At 43.4% G+C, this 25,363-nt stretch overlaps 1 protein-coding gene across 1 annotated transcript in view; it reads left to right on the top strand.

The window, feature by feature from the left end:
* Positions 1 to 25,363, top strand: part of LOC126184367 (uncharacterized) — a 108,538-nt gene that overhangs the window by 34,679 nt on the left and 48,496 nt on the right. The window contains exon 2 of the mRNA XM_049926753.1: positions 21,912 to 22,003. Coding sequence (XP_049782710.1) covers positions 21,912 to 22,003 — 92 coding nt within the window. The remainder of the gene's footprint in view (positions 1 to 21,911; positions 22,004 to 25,363) is intronic.

Raw genomic sequence — 25,363 nt, 5'->3', positions numbered from 1 at the left:
CAGATTCAGGTTTGGAACGGCTCGGGTGCTGACATTTGTGCGGGACACGCCGACGCGTGTTGGGTGTGGCGCTGGCCGCAGGGGCAGGGGCGCAGCCAGGCCGAGACGCCGCCAGCAGAAGCCGCCGCCGCCGCCGCCGCCGCTGCCGCCGCCGCCTACTCCTCTCACCCATCGAGGAGCTGTAAACACACGTGTCTCGTATTCTGGGGGGCGCCGTTTCACATTCCGTCCGGCCATCCAGATTATCGTTTCTCCTGATTTCCACGTGCCGCTTAAGGCAATTGGCGCGCGATGATTATTTCTAACGGCATGACCGATTTCCTTCCCTATTTTCCTTCAATCAGCCCTTTTTCTTGGTCTGTAATGATCTCAATTTCGATGGGACATTAAACTCTAATCTACACATCTCTCTCTCCTCTTTCCAGTCTCTTTCTTCAGTCGCAACAACTATACACTGGTGAAAATCAGTCTCAAGACATGGATACTTGTAAGAAAATTAATATTGTCGGTTGGAATACTTGTGCACAGGGTATACGCAATAGTATGAGATCCAGTACACAGTCGAATGCAAATAGTATCGCTTTTGATATCGGTAGAACAGTATACAACAAGACATTGCAATTCATATGCAATTGGTGACCGTGGAGCTTTCTAGAATGAAATTATAATTAACTCAATACCGTTAGCTGCTGACGGGCGTTGGTATACATAAACGGGGACAGTTAAAAATGTGTGCTTCGGTGCTCCGGCCGGGACTCGAACCCGGGATCTCCTGCTTACGTGTCAGACGCTCTAACCATTTTTTTTATCGTTGCTGCGGACGTCACGTAACATCCGTTCAAGTTCGTTGTTGATCCTTGCACTCAGTCTTTTTATTACAGAGGCCAACCAGCTCTCTGACCGAACACGCTGTGCTACCGTGCCGGCATGAGCCACCGAGGGCACACAGGATGGTGCAACTGCACGGATTTATCGCCGACACCCTCCCCGTGAGACTCACATTCTCAACTTATATTCCACCCGCTACATTCGTAGTGCCCCTGCCATTATACCCATTACTCGCCGCAGACAATCCACAGAGTCCCGTAAGAGTTCAGGCAAATCGTGTGCATCCACACTGAAGAAGGTCATCAGCCGGGTCATCACCAATGGCATCTGTTCTTTCGGACATGTCCGAAAGAACAGATGCCATCTTCACATCGTTTAAGGCTAATCGGCTGATGACCTTCTTCAGTGCGGATCCCACACGATTTGCCTGAACTCTTATGGGACTCGGTGGATTGTCTGCCGCGAGTAAAGGGGAAAATTGCCGGGGCACTACGAATGCAGTGTGTGGACTATAAGTTGAGAATGTGGGTCTCACGGGGAACGTGCCCGCGAAATATCCCTGCAGTCGCCCTATCCTCTGTGCCCTCGGTGGCTCAGATGGATAGAGCGTCTGCCATGTAAGCAGGAGATACCGGGTTCGAGTCCCGGTCGGAGCACACATTTTCAACTGTCCTCGTTGAACTATATCAACGCCCGTCATCAGCTAGTGGTATTGAGTTAATTATAATTTCATCTAAAATTCAGGTGGTACAGGGTGGAACTCGGAATAAAGGCTCTGTGTGGTGTAAGTGCGCGTGTACGTACCTTAACTGAAGATAGGAAGCAGAGACTATTAGTGACAGTGAGTATTCTGTGCATAAATCACGATTCTGACAGTATCATGTGCAAAACAGTTACCATGAGATGAAAAAGTAAAAGTCGGTGTGTTCAAGGATATCAGACTCTCTAATCTTCAAATCTCCACGAAGTCGAACCGTTCAAGTACAGTTATTGATAATTTCGTTAGACTGGACAAAGAATATGGACAGAACTGAAGATATGAGCAAGGTGCAAAATTATCTGAGGCATCTAAATGGTTGCTTTTGCTCAAATCAAGGGTGACCAACAGTTATTCTTCTCAACTTGTTGCTGATTTACAGTTGCCAGTACCTGCCAGACGCGTACGATAAATTTTGTCAAATGAAAACATCTTGCCTTCAATAAACATCGAAAAATAAAAAGACTAGATGGACTTCAGGATCGGATTAAATGATCTGTGACGAGAAAAAGTTTAATTTAGATGGGCCAGATGGGTTTCAGTATTACTGGTATGATCTGAGAACAGAGGAGAAGGAAAGAAAGAACAGAAATTTTATTGGTGGAAGTGTTATGATGAGGGCAGACTTCTGCGCTAAAGGTAGATCACGTGTTGCTTGGCTGAACACTAGAAGCGGCTCTAACATGGAACACTGATATGGTAGAGACAGAATTGACTAGAATGCATGAGGACCTAAAGAATGAAAGTCTAATGTTTCAATAACATCATGCACCTGGTCAATCTTTGACGAATACCTGCAAGGCGTGTTTATCAGTATGGAGGGAAATTTGAGGTCGTATGTGAGCTGAAAAGTGCGATACAAGAAGAGTGGATGACAACTGCTCTGTAAGAACTAAAAACTCTAACAAAATCAATACCGAACAGAATTTTTGCGGTAATTAAGAAGAACGTAGATTGGAGAAACTGCTAACAATGCAATAACACAATGGACAGTGAGTGCCTTTATGCCTGTTTCGGTCGAGGTAATGCAAACGCCTCATTCTGATACTCTTGCTATGAAAGAAACTACGTAATTCCGTCATGACTGACTATATATATATATATATATATATATATATATATATATATATATATATATATATATTACTTTCAAAATAAATTCGATGCGATCTTCACTTACCTAGAAAGACACCATCCAGGCCGTCCTCTTCATTGAAGACTCTTACGCGTCATACATAGTGAACACAACTATGATCTACTAGTTGCGAAAATGTGTTCCTACTTTTTTAGACGACACGCAGAAAGCTCAAGAAAATCGTAGGATGGTCACACTGCAAAGAAATCACAGTGAGAAACGGAGGCGAAACATGCTTGGGCCATAAATCAAGAATCGTAAAAGCAGACTTCCACCAAAACATGTTTACCTAGCACACACGGGACCTGGATTTAATGAGCCTTTGCATAGTATGAGCGGCGTCTTCTAGCGTTTGTCTGTCGGTTAAGGGCGCTCAGCCACAAGGTTATTACCCGATCACGATAATATTGCACCTGGCGTTCCGTCGGCGTTATAGGAAACACACGGTGACGTTACAGTAAGCAAGTACAGTGATGGCTAAGGAAAACGCATATCACTGTAAATTATTTCAAGACAGTTGTGCGTACATTATCAAGTGGTTCAGCGTGTCCTCATGAAACGTCACAATAAAAACTCACGATAAGTCGACCAAAGCGCCCTCGCTCACAGGTGCAATAATATTATGGTAGATTAATATCACCACGTGTATTGCTAGCATAGCATGTATATGAGCCATAAGAACGTAAATAGCACTGTAGTGATTTGTGGTCTGTGTAACCCCGTCCAAGAGACTGCTCTTGCGTACCTTGCATGTAACCTACCAAATATGTATTCAAAATCTCAGAAGTATGTCTGTGTCTCTCGGTTTTTTTACATTCTAGTTGTGGTACAGTATGATACGAATTTATTCGCTCGTTAAAAACAATGTAAAATCTAAACGAAAGGCCTGTCTCATGAATCCGATACTTACATAGATCGTTTCTTTGTCTCAGAAACTGACGCACTACGGTATGCGATGTATGACAATTTGAATTTGTTTTTATTCATGTTTCATATCATCACATTTGATGCACTGCTAAGTAGATAAATGTGTTTTTATTGTTTTTTTTTTCTGTGAAAACCGAAACGATAAGATAATAGTCGGACTCGGTGAGCATGGAAGTCATGAGAGACATCTTATTTCAACCTCTTTTACATCAAACGAGTCTGCATCGTTTCTCGTCTACTCTTGAAAAGTCATCTGATGGAAACATTGTATCCGATACTCAATAAACAGTGTCACCTGATTGGTGTCATGATTTGTAATTGCCTATCCACTTTGGTGTAAACATAGTGTGCTGTTATACCTCGCCTGCTCACCACTTCCACTAACAAATGGAATGCAATGAAGGTGATGCCATACCGTGTCACCTCTCTGAGGGTAAGAATCAAGCAGTGATTTTGAACATAAATTAATCGAGGTTAATCATGGGGATGTAGGAGAACGAGAAGAACAATACCAAATTCATAAGAATGGGAAGAGCCCAAATTGGTCTCCTTAACTGCGACATATTCAGCATTCAAGATTTACAGATAACAGAAAACGAATATTTAGCACTGAAATCTGGATGAAAGAGTGCACTTGTGTTCAAATTCAAATTCACGTATCATGCAGCACGAATTAAAATAAGATTTAAAATAAGGTTTACCAGATCGGAGACAATGAAGCTCCTAAAAGGTTGAGACGAGCGAGAGAGAGAAACGCCCGCACCGAGGAGCAACAGTGGACTACGATGGCGCGATACTCGGTCCGTAGACCGCAACATCTCGCCTTGTGCCGAAGGCGGCTGGCGGTTGTCCACGAGGTTCTCTGTGATGAACACGGACGGTACGTGTCGTCTGCTCCAGGACACCTACAGAAGTGAAGCTGACTTTCTCTACTGGGTCTTATTTAAATATTTGGTCTTAGTCAGAAAATGACAGGCTATCAGGATAGGCACGATTTTCCTTTGTCGCCCTGAACAGCAGTTCCTACAAAAACTATGTCTGTCTTACCAGCGAGTTCTGAGGGAACTGTTCAGATCTATTAGGCTGCCAGTACCTGCCTGGAACTAACTGACAACTACCTCCTAGGGATGCATCCTGCGCTCTTGGCGTCCTTGTTCAAAACAATACCTTCTCTAACGCCCTCTTGGTGATCACCAGTAATTATAGTTTGAAAGGCGTTACCTTAAGGCCCAAAATTACTCTTGTACAGAGGATATGATGATGATGATGATAGGGTCCCATACTTCGAGGAGCGTAGGGAACGATACTGGAAACCCGCACCGCCGTACTAGGCAAGGTCCTAGTGGAGGTGGTTTGCCATTGCCTTCCTCCAACCTTAATAAGGATGAATGACAATGATGAAGACGACACAACACCCAGTCATTTCGAGGCAGGAAAAATCCCTATCCCCACCAGGAATTGCACTCGGGACTCCGTGCGCGAGAAACGAGAACGCTACGGCAAGACCATGAGCTGTCCATATGTTTACATTTTTGGCACTTTTCCATTTGTATTTGAGCAATATCCACTTGGATCGCAGCAACAGCTGTGGCAATTTTATTATCTTAGTAATGCTGCCTTGGGCTTTCAGAACTTTGCACTTTATGTATCCCATTCAATTCCTTTTGCTGATCCGATGAAGATTCAATGGTGACTCTCCAAGTGCTGATAAGTAATAGCAGTAAAGCAGGCATCAACAACATCCATGTCTTCAGTGTATGGTGATTTTTGCTTATCCTGGTGGGATGATTCTTTTTCGGCCATTTCATGTCTACATTTGATACAAATTTTGTGACCAGGTATAAAAACTTCATTTACTGCAATGTTTACTAGTGTTAAAGGCTTCTTGATAACATTTTTTTCTTTACCAAATGGACTGCAGCAAGTCTTCTGCAGGAATTGGAATTTTATCATCAACAAGGCATTATGGTATGAACAAATTTGGACGTCTTCAGTAAAATCAGGCCCAGACGCACACTGTAGAAGCTCCTTGTCCACTGGTGACATTTCCTCAACTGATTGTAGCTGATTTCTACCATAAGAGAATGCGGATGACTTATGACAAACAGCTTCATCTGATTCACCAAATTAGCAGGATGAAAGGGTCTCTTGGTTCATTTTATACAATCGTTTGTTAACCTATAACAAGCAATTTTGAAAACTCACGAATATCCTAGTTTGAAGCATAGGAGACTCAGATTTGTTTGTATATTTTATATACAAATTAGTGTATCAAAAGATATTGTTTTAGTGCTTACCTTTAGCTAAAACAATGATTATTGATTATGCAAACACTCAGTACTCAACACTAAGATTATACAATGTCAACACCAAAGATCAGTGGTACAGAAGACTGACACTGTAAATACTGCCAATAATAAAAGCAACAATTGAAAGTGGTGATTCAGCAATATACACAGCTGCGAGGATAGAGCTTTAAATAATTACTGCTGCTTTATAATGCTGATGGAAACTGAGTGACAATGCATATATGCATGCACCACCATGCACTGTAGGGTTACAGCATTCTAAAGCAACATAGCGTTCCATTATGATCATCTTGATTTCATAATCTTAATAGCATTTTGTGAGGTTTTATTATATTTAAATTTTACTCTGTAAAATAATGGAAAAACAATTCTTACTAGCAGAGGGTATAATGTTCAGTAATTTCAGTACCACTCTCGTCTCGGGGACAGAGAGAAAACAGGGAAGCAGATGGTGATTTACTTTAATTTACGGCGTGAGCCCATAATAAAATAAATGTAGCACCAGAATAGGACCCAATGAAAACTACAGTACGACTGTCCAAATCGTTACATATTATTTAAAATACCTTGCAATAAAAAGAAAGTCCAGACTATACGTTTCTCCGTGCATCCTTCATTAGTTAACATATCCGTTGTTATAGATAATGTAAAAGAAGACTATTATATGTTTGTTTGCATGACCATCTCCGCAGCAGCTATTAAAATCAATTATTATTGGTTTCTCCGTCTTACGCTTACTGTAGTTAACTAAAGACAATTTTACACCAGACCCGTTTCACCTTTCTTTACAAAGTACATTCTGTCGTCATTCTGCAAATATGGATACGTATGTTGTAATTTTCCATTGTTATAATCTTAACAAGCAAAATGAACGACGACATGTATCTATATTTCCAGAATGAACACAGAAGATGCTTTGTAAATAAAAGTGAAGCGCGTCTGTTGAAAATTCTGTTTAATTAATTGCTGTAAGATTAAGGTGGAGAAACCAATAATATTTGGTAAAACAAGGCGTTGCGAACCACATAACTTGTTTGTGTCGGTCAGTAGTTCAGGGTGTTAATTGCCACGTCGAATCGTCTTACTTGTATTCATCTCATTTACAAGAGAATGGTAGTAGCATATCTTCTATGAACGTTATATTATTAGAGTTTTGTCCTCTGTCTCCAAGTTAACTCTGAGTTATCAGCTAGTAGGTGGACGATACTTCCACAGCTGCACGAACTAGGCGAACACCGGAAATTTTCCGACAACAGAACCTTTTTCGGCATTTTATAGTTCTCGAAAACAGCAGCACAGTAACATGAGACTTCTTAATAACGACGACGAACTACCTCTTAGGACCAGCTGTATAACGTCCTGGAAGTTAAGACTAATGGGACCGGCAAAGGGCAGTTTTCGTCTATTGGCAAGTCAACATCGCGTAACGGGTCTGAAACAAGGCTCTGTCGGCAGACTTTAGTCTCACATTTAGAAACTTTCCCGCCGTCTTTGAAAAAAACTTCCATAGCAAACACCAGCAAATCATTGTTATTATACCTATTACGAAGAACTGTGGAATATTATTCGGAATGATAATCTGTTCTGTTTACAGAAGAAACTTAGTAGTCGAAATACTTAAGTAGATAAAAAGTTTGCTAATGTTTGCCATACAGTTTCGAAAAATCTGTTTCAGGAGTTTCGCAGTTTTCATGGGTTTCAGCCTTCGCTGTCTATCTGTGCAAGTCATCAACGTAAAGCTGCTCAGTACAAGTTAACAGAATAACGTCACACATTCTTTATGTAAAATTACTCAATCGTCAGCCCTGAACAACGTCGCTCGTTTCCTGCCGTAGGTGCAGCGGACAGAAATCAAGGAAAATACGAACTGGTACAGTTACAATGCCAGACTCTGCACGTAGATTTCAGAGTCAAACCAAACGTTGCCATCAGCTTAGGGTAAGAGCGCCATAAACAGCTGAGACGGCGGCAGAACGAGTGTTGTAGCACATGTGCAGGCGAGTGTAAGGGCAGCGGTGACGTTGCCTCCGTGCGGCCGCTGTCACGGTCTCGCCGCTTCACGCCAGCACGCCGGCGACACACTTTCTCCGCTGCGCAGCCCGCAGACGCGCTCCTTTGAGCAATCTGAGGAGGAGGATGAAAAGGACGGCGGGAGTGGGAAGCGGAGGAGCAGCACAGTTAAACCACCCTCCTACGTCACTGCCTCAGGTACCAGAGAGCGAAAACCAGGGAAATCCCGGTGGTAGAAGAAGACATTGTCACGTTAGAAATTGGACAACAATAAGTCAGTCAGCCCTCTTATAGTGATCATAGTCACGGTGGATTTTCTGTCCTTACTTCCATCTCTAAGAATTTTGTTGTTAACGCCACATTTATTATTTTCTCATCATGTGTTATAATTGTGCAGTGTCTCTAGATGTGCAGAACTGAATACGTTGTCTTTTTAAAACTGAGAGTAAGACCATTCGCAGGAAACCAGTCGATGATATTTTTAAGACCTTTGTTTACCATTTCTTCTGTTTCTGTACATGTGCTGGGACTGATTATGATACTAGTGTCGCCTGCAAAAAGAACTATGGCTCTGAGCACTATGGGACTTAACATCTATGGTCATCAGTCCCCTAGAAATTAGAACTACTTAAACCTAACTAACCTAAGGACAGCACACAACACCCAGCCATCACGAGGCAGAGAAAATCCCTGACCCCGCCGGGAATCGAACCCGGGAACCCGGGCGTGGGAACAAAAAGAACTAATTCTCCTTTTTGTATACTATCGTTTACATATATGAGGAACAGTAATGGGTCAAAGAGACCTCTCAGAGAGGTCACAGTTCGTAGTGATAGACGGTAAATCATCGAGCAGAACAGAAGTGATATCTGGCGTTCCGCAAGGTAGTCTCATAGGCCCTCTGCTGTTCCTGATTTATATAAATGATCTAGGTGATAATCTGAGCAGCCCATTTAGATTGTTTGCAGTTGACGCTGTAATTTACCGTCTAGTAAAATCATCAGACGATCAATTCTAATTACAAAATGATCTAGATAGAATTTCTGTATGCTGCGAGAAGTGGCAATTAGCACTAAACAAAGAAAAGTGCGAGGTCATCCACATGGATACTAAAAGAAATCCGATAAATTTTGGGTATACGATAAATCGCACAAATCTAAGGGCTGTCAATTCGACTAAATACCTAGGAATTACAATTACGAGCAATTTAAATTGGAAAGACCACATAGACAATATTGTGGGGAAGGCGAAACAAAGACTGCGCTTTGTTGGCAGAACACTCAGAAGATGCGACACATCCACTAAAGAGACAGCCTACATTACACTTGTCCGTCCTCTGTTGGAATATTGCTGCGCGGTATGGGATCCTTACCAGTTAGGATTGACGGAGAACATCGAAAAATTGCAAAGAAGGGGAGCTTGTTTCGTGTTATCGCGCAGTAGGGGTGAGAGTGTCACTGATATGACACGCGAGTTGGGGTGGCTGTCACTGAAACAAAGGCAGGGAGATCTATTTACGAAATTTCAGTCACCAGCTTTCTCTTCCGAATGCGTAAATATTTTGTTGACATCCACCTACGCGGGGAGAAATGATCATTATAATAAAATAAGAGAAATCAGAGCTCGAACGGAATGATTTAGGTGTTTCTTCTTCACACGCGCCATTCGAGAGTGGAATGTTAGAGAATTAGTTTGAAAATAGTTCGATGAACCCTCTGCCAGGCACTTAAGTGTGAATTTCAGAGTAACCACGTAGATGTAGATGAAGCTCAGTTTTATGATGGTGATTTGTTCGACTGAAGAAGATCTTAAGATTGGCGGTCCCACTCATGCCGATCAAGAAGTGTAGCCTTAGCACTCCACAATGCTTCACCTTCATCCGCAGGATTCAGAGATGCATATGGCACACTACGCTGAGGTAACTAAAGCCATGGGATACCTCAAGTGCCGCAACTCGACGTGGCATGGATTCAAGAAGTCGTTGGAAGCCCCCTGCAGAAATATTGAACAACGCTGCCTGTATAGCAGTCCGGTGCAGCATTTTGTGCTCGAACTGACCTCTCGATTATGTACAATAAATGTTCGGTAGGATTCACGTCAGGCGATCCTGATAGCCAAATCATTGACTCGTATTGTCCAGAATGTTCTTTAAACCAATTGCGAACAATTGTGGCCCAGTGACATGGCGCATTGTCATCCATAAAAATTCCATCGTCGTTTGGCTGTAAATGCTCTCCAAGTCACCGAACATAACCAGGACAAAGTCCATTCCATGTAAGCACAGCCCACACCACTATGGAGCCACCACCACCATGCACAGTGCCTTGTTGACAACTCAGGTCCATCGCTTCGTGAGGTCTGTGCTCACTCGAACCCTACCTTCAGCTCTAAGCAACTGAAGTAGGGACTCATCTGACGAGGCCATGGTTTTCTCGTCATCTAGGGTCAAACCGATATGGTCACAAGCCTAGAAGAGGTTCAAAATGGCTCTGAGCACTACGGGGCTTAACAGCTGTGGTCATCAGTCCCCTAAAACTTAGAACTACTTAAACCTGACTAACCGAAGGACATCACACACATCCATGCCCGAGGCAGGATTCGAACCTGCGACAGTAGCAGTCGCGCGGTTCCAGACTGTAGCGCCTAGAACCGCTCGACCACTCCAGCCGACCCTAGAAGATGATCTGCAGGTGTTGTCGTTTTATTAGGAAAGGCACTCACGTCGGTCGTCTGCTGCCATAGCCCATTAACGCCAAATTTCGCCGCACTGCCCTAACGATACGTTCGTCCTACGTCCTACATTGATTTCTGCCGTTATTTCACGCAGTGTTGAATGTCTGTTAGCACTGACAACTCTACGCAAACGCCATTGCTGTCGGTCATTAAGTGAAGGCCGTCGGCCACTGCGCTGTCCGTGGTGAGAGATAGTGCCCGAAATCTCGTATTCTCGGCACACACTTGACACTGTGGATCTCGGAATATTGAATTCTCTAATTTCCGAAGCTGAATGTCCAACTCGCTTAGCTCCAACTACCATTCCGCTTTCAGAGCCTGTTAATTCCCACCGTGCGTCCATAACCACTAAACTTTTTACATAAGTTACCTGAGAAAAAATTACAGCTCCGCCAATGCACTGCCTTTTTATATATAAATTGTGTATGCGACAGCGTCGCTATCCGTATTTGTGCACGTCGCTACCCGATGACTTATCACCTCAGTGTATATTAGGAGAGGAACCTCACTTCGTTCTTACATTATATCCCTTGCATATTATATAACATCGGCCACTAGGCTGGACACGAACTAAAGACAAGGCGTAACTAGCTTAGAGACTCAGGAGAGGAGATGCGGGTTCATATGTGTGTATGGGTGGCAGTGTACCAGAATGTAAAGCGATTTTTAAGTTTAGTCTCAATTCTCCTGTTTCTCATTTCTTTCGTCTTTCTTCTGTTCACTCAGTCGAAACTGTGGCGTAATTAGACTGTTCATTCAATTCAACAGTTCTTGCAACTCTTTCTCACTTTCACTGAGGCTAACAATGCCATCAGTGAATCTTATCATTGGTGACTAAAGCATATCAGCGTAATAAAGCAAGGGACAATGCCTGGCATAAACCTTGAACGCTGACAATTCAGTACAGTCGCAGAGAACATTTCGAGAAGGAAAGGAAGGAGATTAGGACTTAACGTTCCATCGCGATCGAGGTCACAACTAGAGACGGAGCACGAGCTCAAAACGTTTGAAGGACGGGGAAGCAGATCGGCCGTGCTCTTTCAAAGGAACCATGCCGGCATTTGTTTGTGACGATCTAGGGAAATCACGGAGAACCTTAATGTGGATGGGAGGACGCGGATTTGAACCGTTGTCCTCCCGACCGCGAGTTCAGAATGCTAAATATTGCGCCACCTCGCTCGGTAGACAATTCGGCTATGAACTGCTAGCACTCAACAAGTCACAAAAATGCTTGCTTCTGTCAGTCTCAGATTATAAGTTCCAAGGCAAAACATTGGCCTAGTGTAGATATTATGAAATGCAGTGACTCTTTGTAATTTTTTTTAATCGATCTTTCGCTATCGGGAACGAACGATGAACTTGATGTCGCGTATATGTTCGGAAATCTTACCAATAAATGCCATATAATATTCATTACAATAAAACTCTATTTATAAGAAATATTTCAAGATTACTTTTTGCCCGTGATAAGTCAGTCAAAACTGAACTTTCAAGCAGATGTTTGATTCGGACAACTACGTAGATATGAAAACAGAAAGATAAAAATTATACTTTTAGTTCAGCCAACGCCACTCTATATTACGTGAAGAGAGTAACTGTAAACTGACTGGTGAAGCAACAACGAGGTATTCGGTCACATAATCGCAGATCTCGCCCCAATAAAACTGTTAAGTAGAGGAGTTTGGAGGGAAGAATACTTAATCATAGTTACTAAAAAATTCTGAAAAAGTAATTTACTGGATGTTACTTATAAAATCCTATCGACGTGCCTTTTTTTCACTCTGCGACAGATAACTGAAAAGGCTTGGGAATTCAATGTAGATGTACACATATTAGTTGCAGATTTCAAAAAGGCCTATAATAGCATCCACCGAAAGACACTTCTAAATGTATTGAGGGAATGTGAAATACCATCAGAGCTAATCAGATTAATTAAAACCTGTACAGATGACACTACCTTGAATCAATATAACTGTAGGAGAAACACAAAATTTTTTAAAGTCTTCAGTGGAATGAGACAAGGAGACGCCATTTCACCTATCTTATTTAACCTCGTCTTAGAGAAGATCGATAGAGAATTTAGTTAACCTAATCCACGAGGGATCCAAATGCAGGAGATGAACATTACTAGACTTCCCGACGCAGATGATATAGCATTAATAGGTACTCCAAAACAGATTTAATCAAAATGGTGCACAATTATTACAAAATTGATGAGAAATCAGGATTACTTGTTAATGAAGAAAAGACAGAATATCTGCTCATAAGTAAGAATGGCCAAAGTGATGCACCTTTGGCTGCAGATGGATTCACTTTCAAAACAGTTGACCGCTTCAAGAACTTAGGGAGTCTGTTTAGTAACAATAATGGAATGGATATAGAAATAGATGCCCGTCTAGCAATAGCGAACAAAACATTCTTTAGTTTTATCAAAATCTTGCCGAAAAGATCACTAAGTACTAACTTCAAAATAAGCTTTTATCAGTCGATCATTATACCAGTAACATTACACGGATGTGAACCATTAATATTTAGAAAGAAAGATAAAGAAAAACTGTTAATACTTTAAAGAAAAATACTAAGAAAAATTTTTGGTCCAGTATGTGATGAAGATAACATGGAAGGGAGAATAAGAAAAAATGAAAAATTAAGGGAGCTGTACAAACACCGTAACATCGTAGATGTGCTAAAGAAAAGAAGGTTGAACTGGGCAGGCCACATAGAAAGAATGACACAAAACAGGCTACCTAAAATAGCATTTGGAAGGACAATAGATGGAACGAGAGGAAGACTCAGAAGTAGGTGGAGAGATAACATCCGGGAGTACACAACTAGGATGGACATGAACACTGAATGGACAAACAGTGCACTCAACAAAAGGAAATGGAGGAGGCTTGTAGAGCAGGCGATGGTCAATAAGACCCTTGCCACTTAATGAAGAAGAAGAAGAATTTAACGTTTTATTTGACAGGGCTGTCGAATGACTGTAAGTGAAACTGTTCACCAATTAAAGCAACAAAGATCAACTTTAACAAAAACTTGAACTACGTATTTGAGATGCAGGAGGAAGGAGACGCACTAAATAAAAGTGACTTTATTGACACGACCGAGACAAACAAGCCTATTTACAAAGATTATGTCGCATTATGAAAACCACGAAGGGGTTCAGAATCAGCTGTCCCCCTCCCAACTTCAGAATTCCCACCCAACGCTACGACGTGGGAATGCCGACACTGAAAACAGGCCAAACGAATGTTTTGTAAACGTTGTCTTCCGGTCACACGCTGCTCTTCCGGCAAGTTGCTGGCATGCGTACATCTGAAGCCATTGTTCAGCTTCCCCACCATCAGATTCATGTCGTGAACGTTTTTCTGTCGCTGTTGCTCGTAGCGTAGTAGTCGTTGAATTCTGTAATGTTTTTCTTAGTCTTGTGTGTATCTCTGTCATCTGAATAACGATAATTAGTAAGGAATGAGTTCTCTGCCAATGTTCTGAAAATTTGAAAAATTACCGGAGCACGTGTCCATTTCTGGAAGTTATCTGCTAAAGACGGCCGTCGATCGCCTGATTCAAAAATGGTTCAAATGGCTCTGAGCACTATGGGACTCAACTGCTGTGGTCATCAGTCCCCTAGAACTTAGAACTACTTAAACCTAACTAACCTAAGAACATCACACAACACCCAGCCATCACGAGGCAGAGAAAATCCCTGACCCCGCCGGGAATCGAACCCGGGAACGCGGGCGTGGGAAGCGAGAACGCTACCGCACGACCACGAGATGCGGGCCGATCGCCTGATTACGCCTGCGTTTCATGTTGAGTTTTAAAATTGTCAAGAGTAAATGATAACTGCTCAGAAAGTGTAAGTGAAACAGAGAAAACTTTGGACGTTTTATTCCTGAACGTAGATCACCGTTCTAATTTTACACCCCCTTAACTCTCGTGTTCCTCATTTGACTGTACCTGTTACTTCATCGCCGGCCGCAGTGGCCGAGCGGTTCTAGGCGCTTCAGTTTGGAACCGCGCGACCGCTACGGTCGCAGTTTCGAATCCTGCCTCGGGAATGGATGTGTGTGATGTCCTTAGGTTGGTTAGGTTTGAGTAGTTCTAAGTTCTAGGGGATTGATGACCTCAGATGTTAAGTCCCATAGTGCCCAGAGCCATTTGAACCATTTATTACTTCATTCTTCCCAACGTGAGTTAACTCTTCTCTTGTTGCTATCCCAGATGCAAGCCCACTATACAGTTACTCTTAAATATGCAGAAGTCATATAATGCCAAGTGCTACTCATGATTTCGGAGCGAAAGATATACGGCCAGCGTTGGCTTCCAGAAAGGACTGTTTTCATTATTTGCAGCGATCTTCTTAAATCATTCAGTGCAGTCTGCATACAGTTGTTCACTTCTTTCTGTTATTATTCTCGAAACTTGCGTTATGACAGATGCTGGTACTCCGTCAATCCTCGTGTATTTCCCGCCTCCGACACTACTAGCGGTTATGATTCTCGCTCCAGCCTTCGTCTTTTCCTACAGAATTTTCTCTCCGTCTGCAACCTTTACTCTATTACTTATTCTGTATAATACCTTTCAGTTTTCCGGGTATTAATCCCTTTAATTTTTACATCTATTCATTAACCGCATTCCTCAAAAGTACCAAGTCATTTCTTTTCTAGTTTTCCCATCGGCCACGTATAATTTCCCACGGGGCATTTCTCCAGATCTACAGTTTTGGGTACATGTTCACTATATCTGCGCAGTATCGTTCTGGGTATCCAACGAGAATCTTACTGACTTGTCTTAGCAGCTGTTTACATAGTCACTGAAGGATAAACAGCGCACGCTAACTTGCGACACCTACAATTAGTTACGCACAGGCAATGGTAATCTTCCATTATCGCTGCGGAAGAGAGTAAACAATAATTCTATGAAACCTAAGGCTTGCATGGCACCCTGTTCACTTACACTACTGGCCATTAAAATTGCTACACCAGGAAGAAATGCAGATGATAAACTGGTATTCATTGGACATATATATTATACTAGAACTGACATGTGATTACATTTTCATGCAATTTGTGTGCATAGATCCTGAGAAATCAGTACCCAGAACAACCACCTCTGGCCGTAATGACGGCCTTCATAATCCTGGGCACGGAGTCAAACAGAGCTTGGATGGCGTGTACAGGTACAGCTGCCCATGCAGCTTCAACACGATACCACAGTTCATCAAGAGTAGTGACTGGCGTATTGTGGCCGGCCTCGGTGGTCTCGCGGTTCTAGGCGCTCAGTCCGGAACCGCGCGACTGCTGCGGTCGCAGGTTCGAATCCTGCCTCGGGCATGGATGTGTGTGATGTCCTTAGGTTAGTTAGTTTTAAGTAGTTCTAAGTTCTAGGGGACTGATGACCACAGATGTTAAGTCCCATAGTGCTCAGAGCCATTTGAACCATTTTTTGGCGTATTGTGACGAACCAGTTGCTCGGCCACTATTGACCAGACGTTTTCAGTTGGTGAGAGATCTGGAGAATGTGTTGGCCAGGGCAGCAGTCTAACATTTTTGGTGTCCAGAAAGGCCCGTACAGGACCTGCATCATGCGGTCGTGCATTATCCTGCTGAAATGTAAGGTTTCGCAGGGATCGAATGAAGGGTAGAGCCACGGGTCGTAACACATCTGAAATGTAACGTTCAAAGTGCCGTCAATGCGAACAAGAGGTGACCGAGACGTGTAACCAATGGCACCCCATACCAACACGCCGGCTGATATGCATGTATGGCGATGACAAATACACGCTTCCAATGTGTATTCACCACGATGTCGCCAAACACGGATGCGACCATCATGATGCTGTAAACAGAACCTGGATTCATCCGAAAAAATGACGTTTTGCCATTCGTGCACCCAGGTTCGTCGTAGAGTACACCATCGCAGGCGCTCCTGTCTGTGATTCAACGTCAAGGGTAACCGCAGCCATGGTCCCCGAGTAGATAGTCCATGCTGCTGCAAACGTCGTCGAACTGTTCGTGCCGATGGTTGTTGTCTTGCAAACGTCCCCACCTGTTGACTCAGGGATCGAGACGTGGCTGCACGATCCGGTACGTCCATGCGGATAAGACGCCTGTCACCTCGACTGCTAGTGATACGAGACCGTTGGGATCCAGCACCGACTCCATATTCTGCTAACAGTCGTTGGATTCATTGGATCTCGACCAACGCGAGCATCAATGTCGCGATACGATAAACCGCAATCGCGATAGGCTAGAATCCGACCTTTATCAAAGTCGGAAACGTGATGGTACGCATTTCTCCTCCTTACACGAGGCATCACAACAACGTTTCACCAGGCAACGCCGGTCAACTGCTGCTTGTGTATGAGAAATCGGTTGGAAACATTCCTCATGTCAGCATGACACCTTGTGTGAATGATCTGGAAAGCTAATCATTTGCATATCACAGCATCTTCTTCCTGTCGGTTAAATTTCGCGTCTGTAGCTCATAATCTTCGTAGTGTAGCAATTTTAATGGCCAGTAGTGTATTATCACAGTACGTTTCGGCAAGACGACTCAAGAATTTCGTAACAATCGTTATTCTCCGGTCGTCCTCTGCAGATGAGGTCGCCAGCTTGCGAGTTAAATTCGCTCTTTAGGAGGAAAACCGAAAGTTTCGTCACGTGTTCACTCACCCGCGGCGTGACTGACCTTGTTAACCCCGGCACTTTGCGTCATCCGAAGAAGACTTGCGCGATAAAGCTTTGCACTGTCGATTGCGGCGTGTGGAAACGCTGACTTTCGCCACACATGGACACACACGCACAAACATCACATTGCCAATTACGCCGCATGTCATTTCGGTTACTGACGCGCTGCAACAAAACATGTCTATCCGCTTCGCGATCCTACTGTGTTGTACAGACCATCTTTTTGCCCTCAGCTCTAAGTTTGTCTTTCGCCATGGTTCCCCTTATTTCATTTACGGCAAATTCCGGAGGGATGCCGATTCTTTCCCCAATACGAGTTCTCTGGATCTTTCCCCAATTGAGAACGTTTGCGGTATTATAAGCAGGGCCCTCCAGCTACGTCGGGATTGGACAGAATTCGGCACGATGTCCCTCAGAAGGACACTCAACAGCTCTGCAAATCAATGTCAAACCGAGTAACTGCTTGCGTAAGGGCCAGAAGTGGACCACCGCATTATTTCCTTCCTGAGTTTATGAAGCTCTTTGCCTTGAACAAATCATCCGGTTTTTCTGATACTGTGATCATTTGTCTGTCTGTGCGTGTACATCACATTTATCGATTCCCTCTCCATTCAGCTAATTCCTTCGTAGTGTGTCGATTTTTTTTCTTAGAGGGTAATTCTCTCTAAATCCTTTGCTGGAACCCAAATACGACGTGCACAAAAATGAAAGAAGATTATGCTTTAGCGTTCTGTCGACAACGAGATAATTAAAGAATGAATTGGGGAAAGTAAGAAAGGAAGTCGGTGCTGTCCTTATGAAAGATGAAAGCAACTATCCTGGCATTCACCTTGACAGATTTCGGAAAACCATGGAGAACTTATATCTAGATGGCATATTTCTTTACTTTCGAAAGGCATTCGACTCAGTTCCGCACTGTCGCTTGCTACAAAAAGTGCGCACTTACGGTCTATCCGATGACATATGCGGGTGGATAGAAAGTTTTCTGACAGACAGGAAGCAGTATGTCGTCCTGGACGGGGTGACTTCAACAGAAACAAGCCTAACTTCAGGTGTGCCCCAGGGCAGCGTAATAGTCCTCTGCTTTTTACGATTTACATAAACGATCTGGTTGATGATATTGGCAGCGGCCTTAGACTGTTTGCCGATAACCCTGTAGTCTACAGGAAAGTTGTATCACACGAAAGTTGTGAACAAATCAATGAAGATTTGCAGAAAATAAATGCGTGATGTAAAGACTGGCAGTTATCTCTCAATATAAGTAAGTGTAACCTACTGCGTATAACAAGGCGAAAATCCCCCTTACTGTAAGAGTACAAAATAAATGCCCAGTCTTTGGAAGCGGTAACGTCCGTCAAGTATCTGGGTGTGACTATTCGAAATGATCTCAAATGGAATGGTCAGATTATACAACTAACGGGTAAGGCGAACTCTAGATTGCGGTTTATTGGTAGAATCCTGAAGCGATACAGTCCTTCAACAAAGGAAATTGCTTACAGTACGTTAGTTCGTCCAGTCTTGGAGTATTGTTCGTCTGTATCGGACCATTACCAGTTGGGTCTGATTCAAGAGATTGAGAAGGTCCAAAGAAGAGCAGCAAGATTCGCGACTGGTACATTTAGCCATCGCGAGAGCGTTACAGATCTCATAGAAAGTTTGAAGTGGGACACACTTGCAGATATACGGCGCGCTATATAGAAGGGTCTGCTCACTAAATTTCGAATCCGATCTTCACCGAGGATGTAGAGCATATATTATTACCACAAACTTTCAAATCGCGCAGTGGTCACCATTCAAAGATAAGGGAAATAAGAACTCGTACTGAGGCGTTCAGACAGTCGTTTTTCCCTCACGCGATCCGCGAGTGGAACAGAGGGGGGGAAATATGACTTTGGCGCGAATTGTGCCCTCCGCCACACACCGCTTGGTGGCTAGGGGAGTATATACGTAGATGTAGATGTATGGATTTAAAAAGCCGTCCTCCCGCATGCAATGCCAGCGTACTAACCACTGCTCCACTTTCATCGGTATGGTGCACTAGCACTGGTCGTCAATAGGTTCGGAAGAATATTAGGGGGGCAGCATAACATCTATTTATAGATTCGTTAAAGGATTGTTCATGCAGTGCGTAAATGTTATTACCGTTACAATTTGTATCATTACGTTCATCCCAGAGCCGAAAACCTGGAGTGCGAAAGAAATTCTGTGCACATACAGGAAGGAGGAAAGAGTGAATAAAAAAGTAATTTTTGTACCAGGCATAGCTTTGTTTCCGTGACTTAAGGGAAGTTTTAAAATTGTTCTTTACTTGTAAATCTTCACTTCGAGCTAAAACAGCGTTTAAGTGTACAACTGTGTGTGACTTCATGGTACAAGAATCAAATTTGTTTTTAGCTTTCGATTCATTGGTCGAGGCGAATAACGGTGATTTACATAAGATCGAAACATTTAAATCCACTGTATCAGGAAAACGTAATGCTTCAAATTTTGATAGGTGTCTTTCTCGAGGTGTCTGCTAATACGGTACCATTCCCACACTTTGAACGCGCAAGTTAAACTTTTTAAAGCAGTCCCTTTTTGCTTCATTTTTTCTTCATTTGTTCTCTACTGTTAAATTTTGAAGCATAAAACATTTTATATGTCCTTTCTTTTTCAATCTCACTTAGTATTCTTACGTGTAGTTCCGACACAGACACGACGGCTTGCTTACGCAACTATTGAAAATGATACCTGCAAGTAGAAACTAGTTATACTAGAAAAAAATGTAGGACAAACGGAAAAATAACGATATATAATTTTTTTAAATATCCACACAATTACCGAATTCTCTCAGTACGAGTATGCCGGCTATAGTGGATTTTGATCGTGTCAGAAACACAGTGCTAACTACAAACAAGGATCGCCAGGCATGTACTATTTAAGTGTTTTCACCTTCAGCATTTTTAGGCATCTCTTTAGGGCTTATTGATTACTTTTACGAACTGAAGAGTGTGCAACATTGCTGATATATATTAACGCAGTCGCACCAAATGACGAACGGTAGTCGCATGAAGTTGCTGTGGCATTTAAATCTTATGACGAACTCAGATCACGTATGTGCACCTCATCATATGAACGCATGGAGTTCAATTTCTGGGCAACTGATAGCTCTGAAAAGTATTCTAAGACGAAACACAGAAAATGTGTGTCACGTGGTAGTTTATCTTAGTAAACGACCAACACGGTGGAAAGAGTAGTTCGTGATGACGCTTAGAAGGGATTGTATAAATGTGTTGATAGTGTTTTCGACAGTGATAATGAACTTGTTGACGTGACGAGAACAGGCAAAGTGAGAAGAAGGGAAAGTCAGGCACCATGGCAGAAGGTGATAAAACTTAAATGTGCCCTTGAACGTTTGAAGGGAGCTTGTGGGTAGACTTCAAGACCAAATAACAACTCTCCTTCCAATTATGTGACGCACACTTAAGGGGCATTGAAAAATAGTTTTTTTTATCTTTCAGTTGTATGTATTCTTCATTGTGTATCACAAAATCAGTAGAAAGAAAACATCTACTACACTAACTTCACAGCAACAGTAAATGCTTTTTTAAAAAAGTATTTATTTATTATTTAGCTGTTTCACAGAATAACATTACATAACAGAAAACAAAATCATTTTAAAAATAACTATACACTCTACAACACACATTTCATTCTTTAGTACGGAAATCTGAAAGAAATTGAGTTATTTCTTAGATGACACTTTTGTAGAATTCACTTTAGTGAACTGCCTGTTCAGCGATTACCACCTCTGAGACTTCAGACAAGACATGGGCTCGTTTCCCGATGCACGTACCCCCAAAGGAGAAGAAAAAAATCACAAAAAGGTATTCTGTGTGCTACTCAGGAGGGAAAAGAAGTGAAAGTGCATGGCAGTGTAAAAAGTGTGATGTTGCCCTATATTTAGAAGACTATTTTGAGATCTGTCAGACCCGACTATCACATAGACTGATATGTACAACAACCATACTAGCTCCTATTTATTAAATCTGATTTCACAGCAACAAGTAGCTACTTAAATGCGATCCCTTTGAGTTAAAATTCTCCTGCTATTCTGCCTTCTAAAATCGTGATTTATTGCACGAAAACCTGGAAAAGTTAAGAAATCCTCGAAATCGCAAAGAAGTAGAAAATCCTTGACTAGAGCTCTGTGGACACCCCAGTGAAACAAATCCTGACAGCATCTGTAAACTTGTTGCTCCTTCCTGCCTTAAGAAAGCAGGAGTGCAAACCTACTTCAAGTTGGTGTGTGAAACTGGTTATTACACAAAGAACGCCAAATCGGGAAAAATAATATGTCCTAAACACTGCTCGAAACTCATTTGACTAACAAATTTAGGTTGAAATAATCTATGAAGGTTGTCATCTGCTCGAGGAGAAGCTATTAAGACTAGGAGCTGCACTACTCGTACCTACTTGCTGTGCGATTTCATTGTTACAAGAGATGGGAATGTGCCAACCAGACGCTCCTGTTGCAGGTGTCGCCCTGGTGGGCGGTATGTGTCACCGCCAGCCCCGTGCCGTCGCCCGTCACGCCGGAGGACACCTCTGAGGTGGACAACTTCGACAGGTACGCATACCTACCGAATCTCGTAATGGCAACCTCAGTTAATTTATGAACCGTGTGATACAATTAAACGTTGCATGAATCTACAAGTGCATTATTAGACTGATTTATAACAGGAATTATCCTCATTCGTTGTAGTAGTTACATCAACTGCCACTAAAATCTACTTTCTTATTTCATATTGTCTCCGGTGCAGCTAAGACCAGCACGGGTAGGAAATCTCAACGTATCGTTTATTTTGGTAAAACTTCCTGGCAGATTAAAAGTGGATGCCAGACCGAGACTCGAACTCAGGACCTTTGCCTTTCTCGGGCAAGTGCTCCACCAACTTTTTTTTTAATCTCATTTTGTTCGATATTGTTCGTTGAATTTGTTCGAGGCGGACGTCCGATGACACCCATTGAGGTTCGTCGTTGATCCATTCACTCAGTTTTTTTTTGTTACAGAGGGTAGCTAACCCTCTGACCGAACTCCAACTGAGCTACCCAAGCACGACTGACGCCCCGTCCTCACAGCTTTACTTCTGCCAGTACCTCGTCTCCTACCTTCCAAACTTTACAGAAGCTCTCCTGCGAACGCGTTCGCTCAGCGTGTTCGGTCAGAGAGCCGGTTGGCCTCTGTAATACAAAACTGAGTGGAAGGATCAACAAACGAACTTGAACAGAAGTCATGTGACGTCCGCAACGACCAAACACAACGATCAACAACGAACAAAATGAAAAAATATATAAAAAGAGTTCGAGTCTCGGTCCGGCATATAGTTTTAATCTTCCAGGAAGTTTCATATCAGCGCACACTCCGCTGCAGAGTGCAAATCTTATTGTGGTTTATTTTGGTTCTTGAATTAATAGCCGTAGGTTTTCTAACTGGAGAACTCTACAAGGGAAGTATTTACTTCGCTCTCAAATTAATTTCATTTTTGCGTATGTCAAGCATGCTGGAACCGCAAAGGGCTACGACTTTTCTGTGATTACAATAATTGTTAGAGGAACCGCCATAAACTGAGTAGGAAGTTTCATTTATTCACCGATGACTGATTTCGGACAGTTTGTCCATTATCAAATCATCCATGTACATAAGTCTTGCGTTACAACTAGATGTGCATTACAGACCACAAAACACGTAAACGTGGCACTACGGCTATGAACATGTGTTGATGCTGCTTTTTATAGTGCAACGTTTTTACATGTTTTGTGGCCTGTATTGCACATCTGGTTGTAATGCAAGGCTTACGTACTTGAATAATCTGATAAAGGATGAACCGTCCGAAACTAGTCATCAGTGAATAAATAAAACTTCCCACGGAACTTAAGACGGATGCTTTAACAGTTATTGTAATTTATTTTTCGTTTCGCTATGCTATTAGCGTTCTTAAGGAGGAGTGGAGTTTGTTGTTTCCTACAATGATCAAAATAATTACGAAAACAGACGAGATAAGATAGATTTTTAATTCAGTACGATGAAAAATAGTAGAATTTGTTATCGGACAGCGCTTATACACTCCTGGAAATTGAAATAAGAACACCGTGAATTCATTGTCCCAGGAAGGGGAAACTTTATTGACACATTCCTGGGGTCAGATACATCACATGATCACACTGACAGAACCACAGGCACATAGACACAGGCAACAGAGCATGCACAATGTCGGCACTAGTACAGTGTATAGCCACCTTTCGCAGCAATGCAGGCTGCTATTCTCCCATGGAGACGATCGTAGAGATGCTGGATGTAGTCCTGTGGAACGGCTTGCCATGCCATTTCTACCTGGCGCCTCAGTTGGACCAGCGTTCGTGCTGGACGTGCAGACCGCGTGAGACGACGCTTCATCCAGTCCCAAACATGCTCAATGGGGGACAGATCCGGAGATCTTGCTGGCCAGGGTAGTTGACTTACACCTTCTAGAGCACGTTGGGTGGCACGGGATACATGCGGACGTGCATTGTCCTGTTGGAACAGCAAGTTCCCTTGCCGGTCTAGGAATGGTAGAACGATGGGTTCGATGACGGTTTGGATGTACCGTGCACTATTCAGTGTCCCCTCGACGATCACCAGTGGTGTACGGCCAGTGTAGGAGATCGCTCCCCACACCATGATGCCGGGTGTTGGCCCTGTGTGCCTCGGTCGTATGCAGTCCTGATTGTGGCGCTCACCTGCACGGCGCCAAACACGCATACGACCATCATTGGCACCAAGGCAGAAGCGACTCTCATCGCTGAAGACGACACGTCTCCATTCGTCCCTCCATTCACGCCTGTCGCGACACCACTGGAGGCGGGCTGCACGATGTTGGGGCGTGAGCGGAAGACGGCCTAACGGTGTGCGGGACCGTAGCCCAGCTTCATGGAGACGGTTGCGAATGGTCCTCGCCGATACCCCAGGAGCAACAGTGTCCCTAATTTGCTGGGAAGTGGCGGTGCGGTCCCCTACGGCACTGCGTAGGATCCTACGGTCTTGGCGTGCATCCGTGTGTCACTGCGGTCCGGTCCCAGGTCGACGGGCACGTGCACCTTCCGCCGACCACTGGCGACAACATCGATGTACTGTGGAGACCTCACGCCCCACGTGTTGAGCAATTCGGCGGTACGTCCACCCGGCCTCCCGCATGCCCACTATACGCCCTCGCTCAAAGTCCGTCAACTGCACATACGGTTCACGTCCACGCTGTCGCGGCATGCTACCAGTGTTAAAGACTGCGATGGAGCTCCGTATGCCACGGCAAACTGGCTGACACTGACGGCGGCGGTGCACAAATGCTGCGCAGCTAGCGCCATTCGACGACCAACACCGCGGTTCCTGGTGTGTCCGCTGTGCCGTGCGTGTGATCATTGCTTGTACAGCCCTCTCGCAGTGTCCGGAGCAAGTATGGTGGGTCTGACACACCGGTGTCAATGTGTTCTTTTTTCCATTTCCAGGAGTGTAAATTGTCGCCCATTAAAATGACACTACTGTGAACGCGGCGTCTTACAAACGTCAAACTGGCATTAAGTGTATTACATGCAAACGATTACCATTTCCGCGCAGCTGCACTAATTAAGCAGTCGTAACACCATTTATCTTCTGTATATGATGGAAGATTACGCAGAGCGTTCCTCATTCATAAAGCGAATTTAAATGTCAGTTATTTGTGGGAAAACAGATCCGTGACATTTTTTTCTCGTGTTGGTCGGGATCAAAAAATAGTTCAAATGGTTCTAAGCACTATGGGACTTAACGTCTAAGGTCGTATGTCCCCTAGACTTAGAACTACTTAAAGCTAACTAATCTAAGGACATGACACACATCCATGCCCGATGTAGGATTGGAACCTGCGACCGCAGCAGCAGCGCGGTTCCGGACTGAAGCACCTGGAACCGCTCGGCC

The sequence above is a fragment of the Schistocerca cancellata genome, chromosome 1 (assembly GCF_023864275.1).
Source record: "Schistocerca cancellata isolate TAMUIC-IGC-003103 chromosome 1, iqSchCanc2.1, whole genome shotgun sequence".
Classification (NCBI taxonomy): domain Eukaryota; kingdom Metazoa; phylum Arthropoda; class Insecta; order Orthoptera; family Acrididae; genus Schistocerca; species Schistocerca cancellata.
This window is presented reverse-complemented; position numbering and strand designations above follow the sequence as displayed.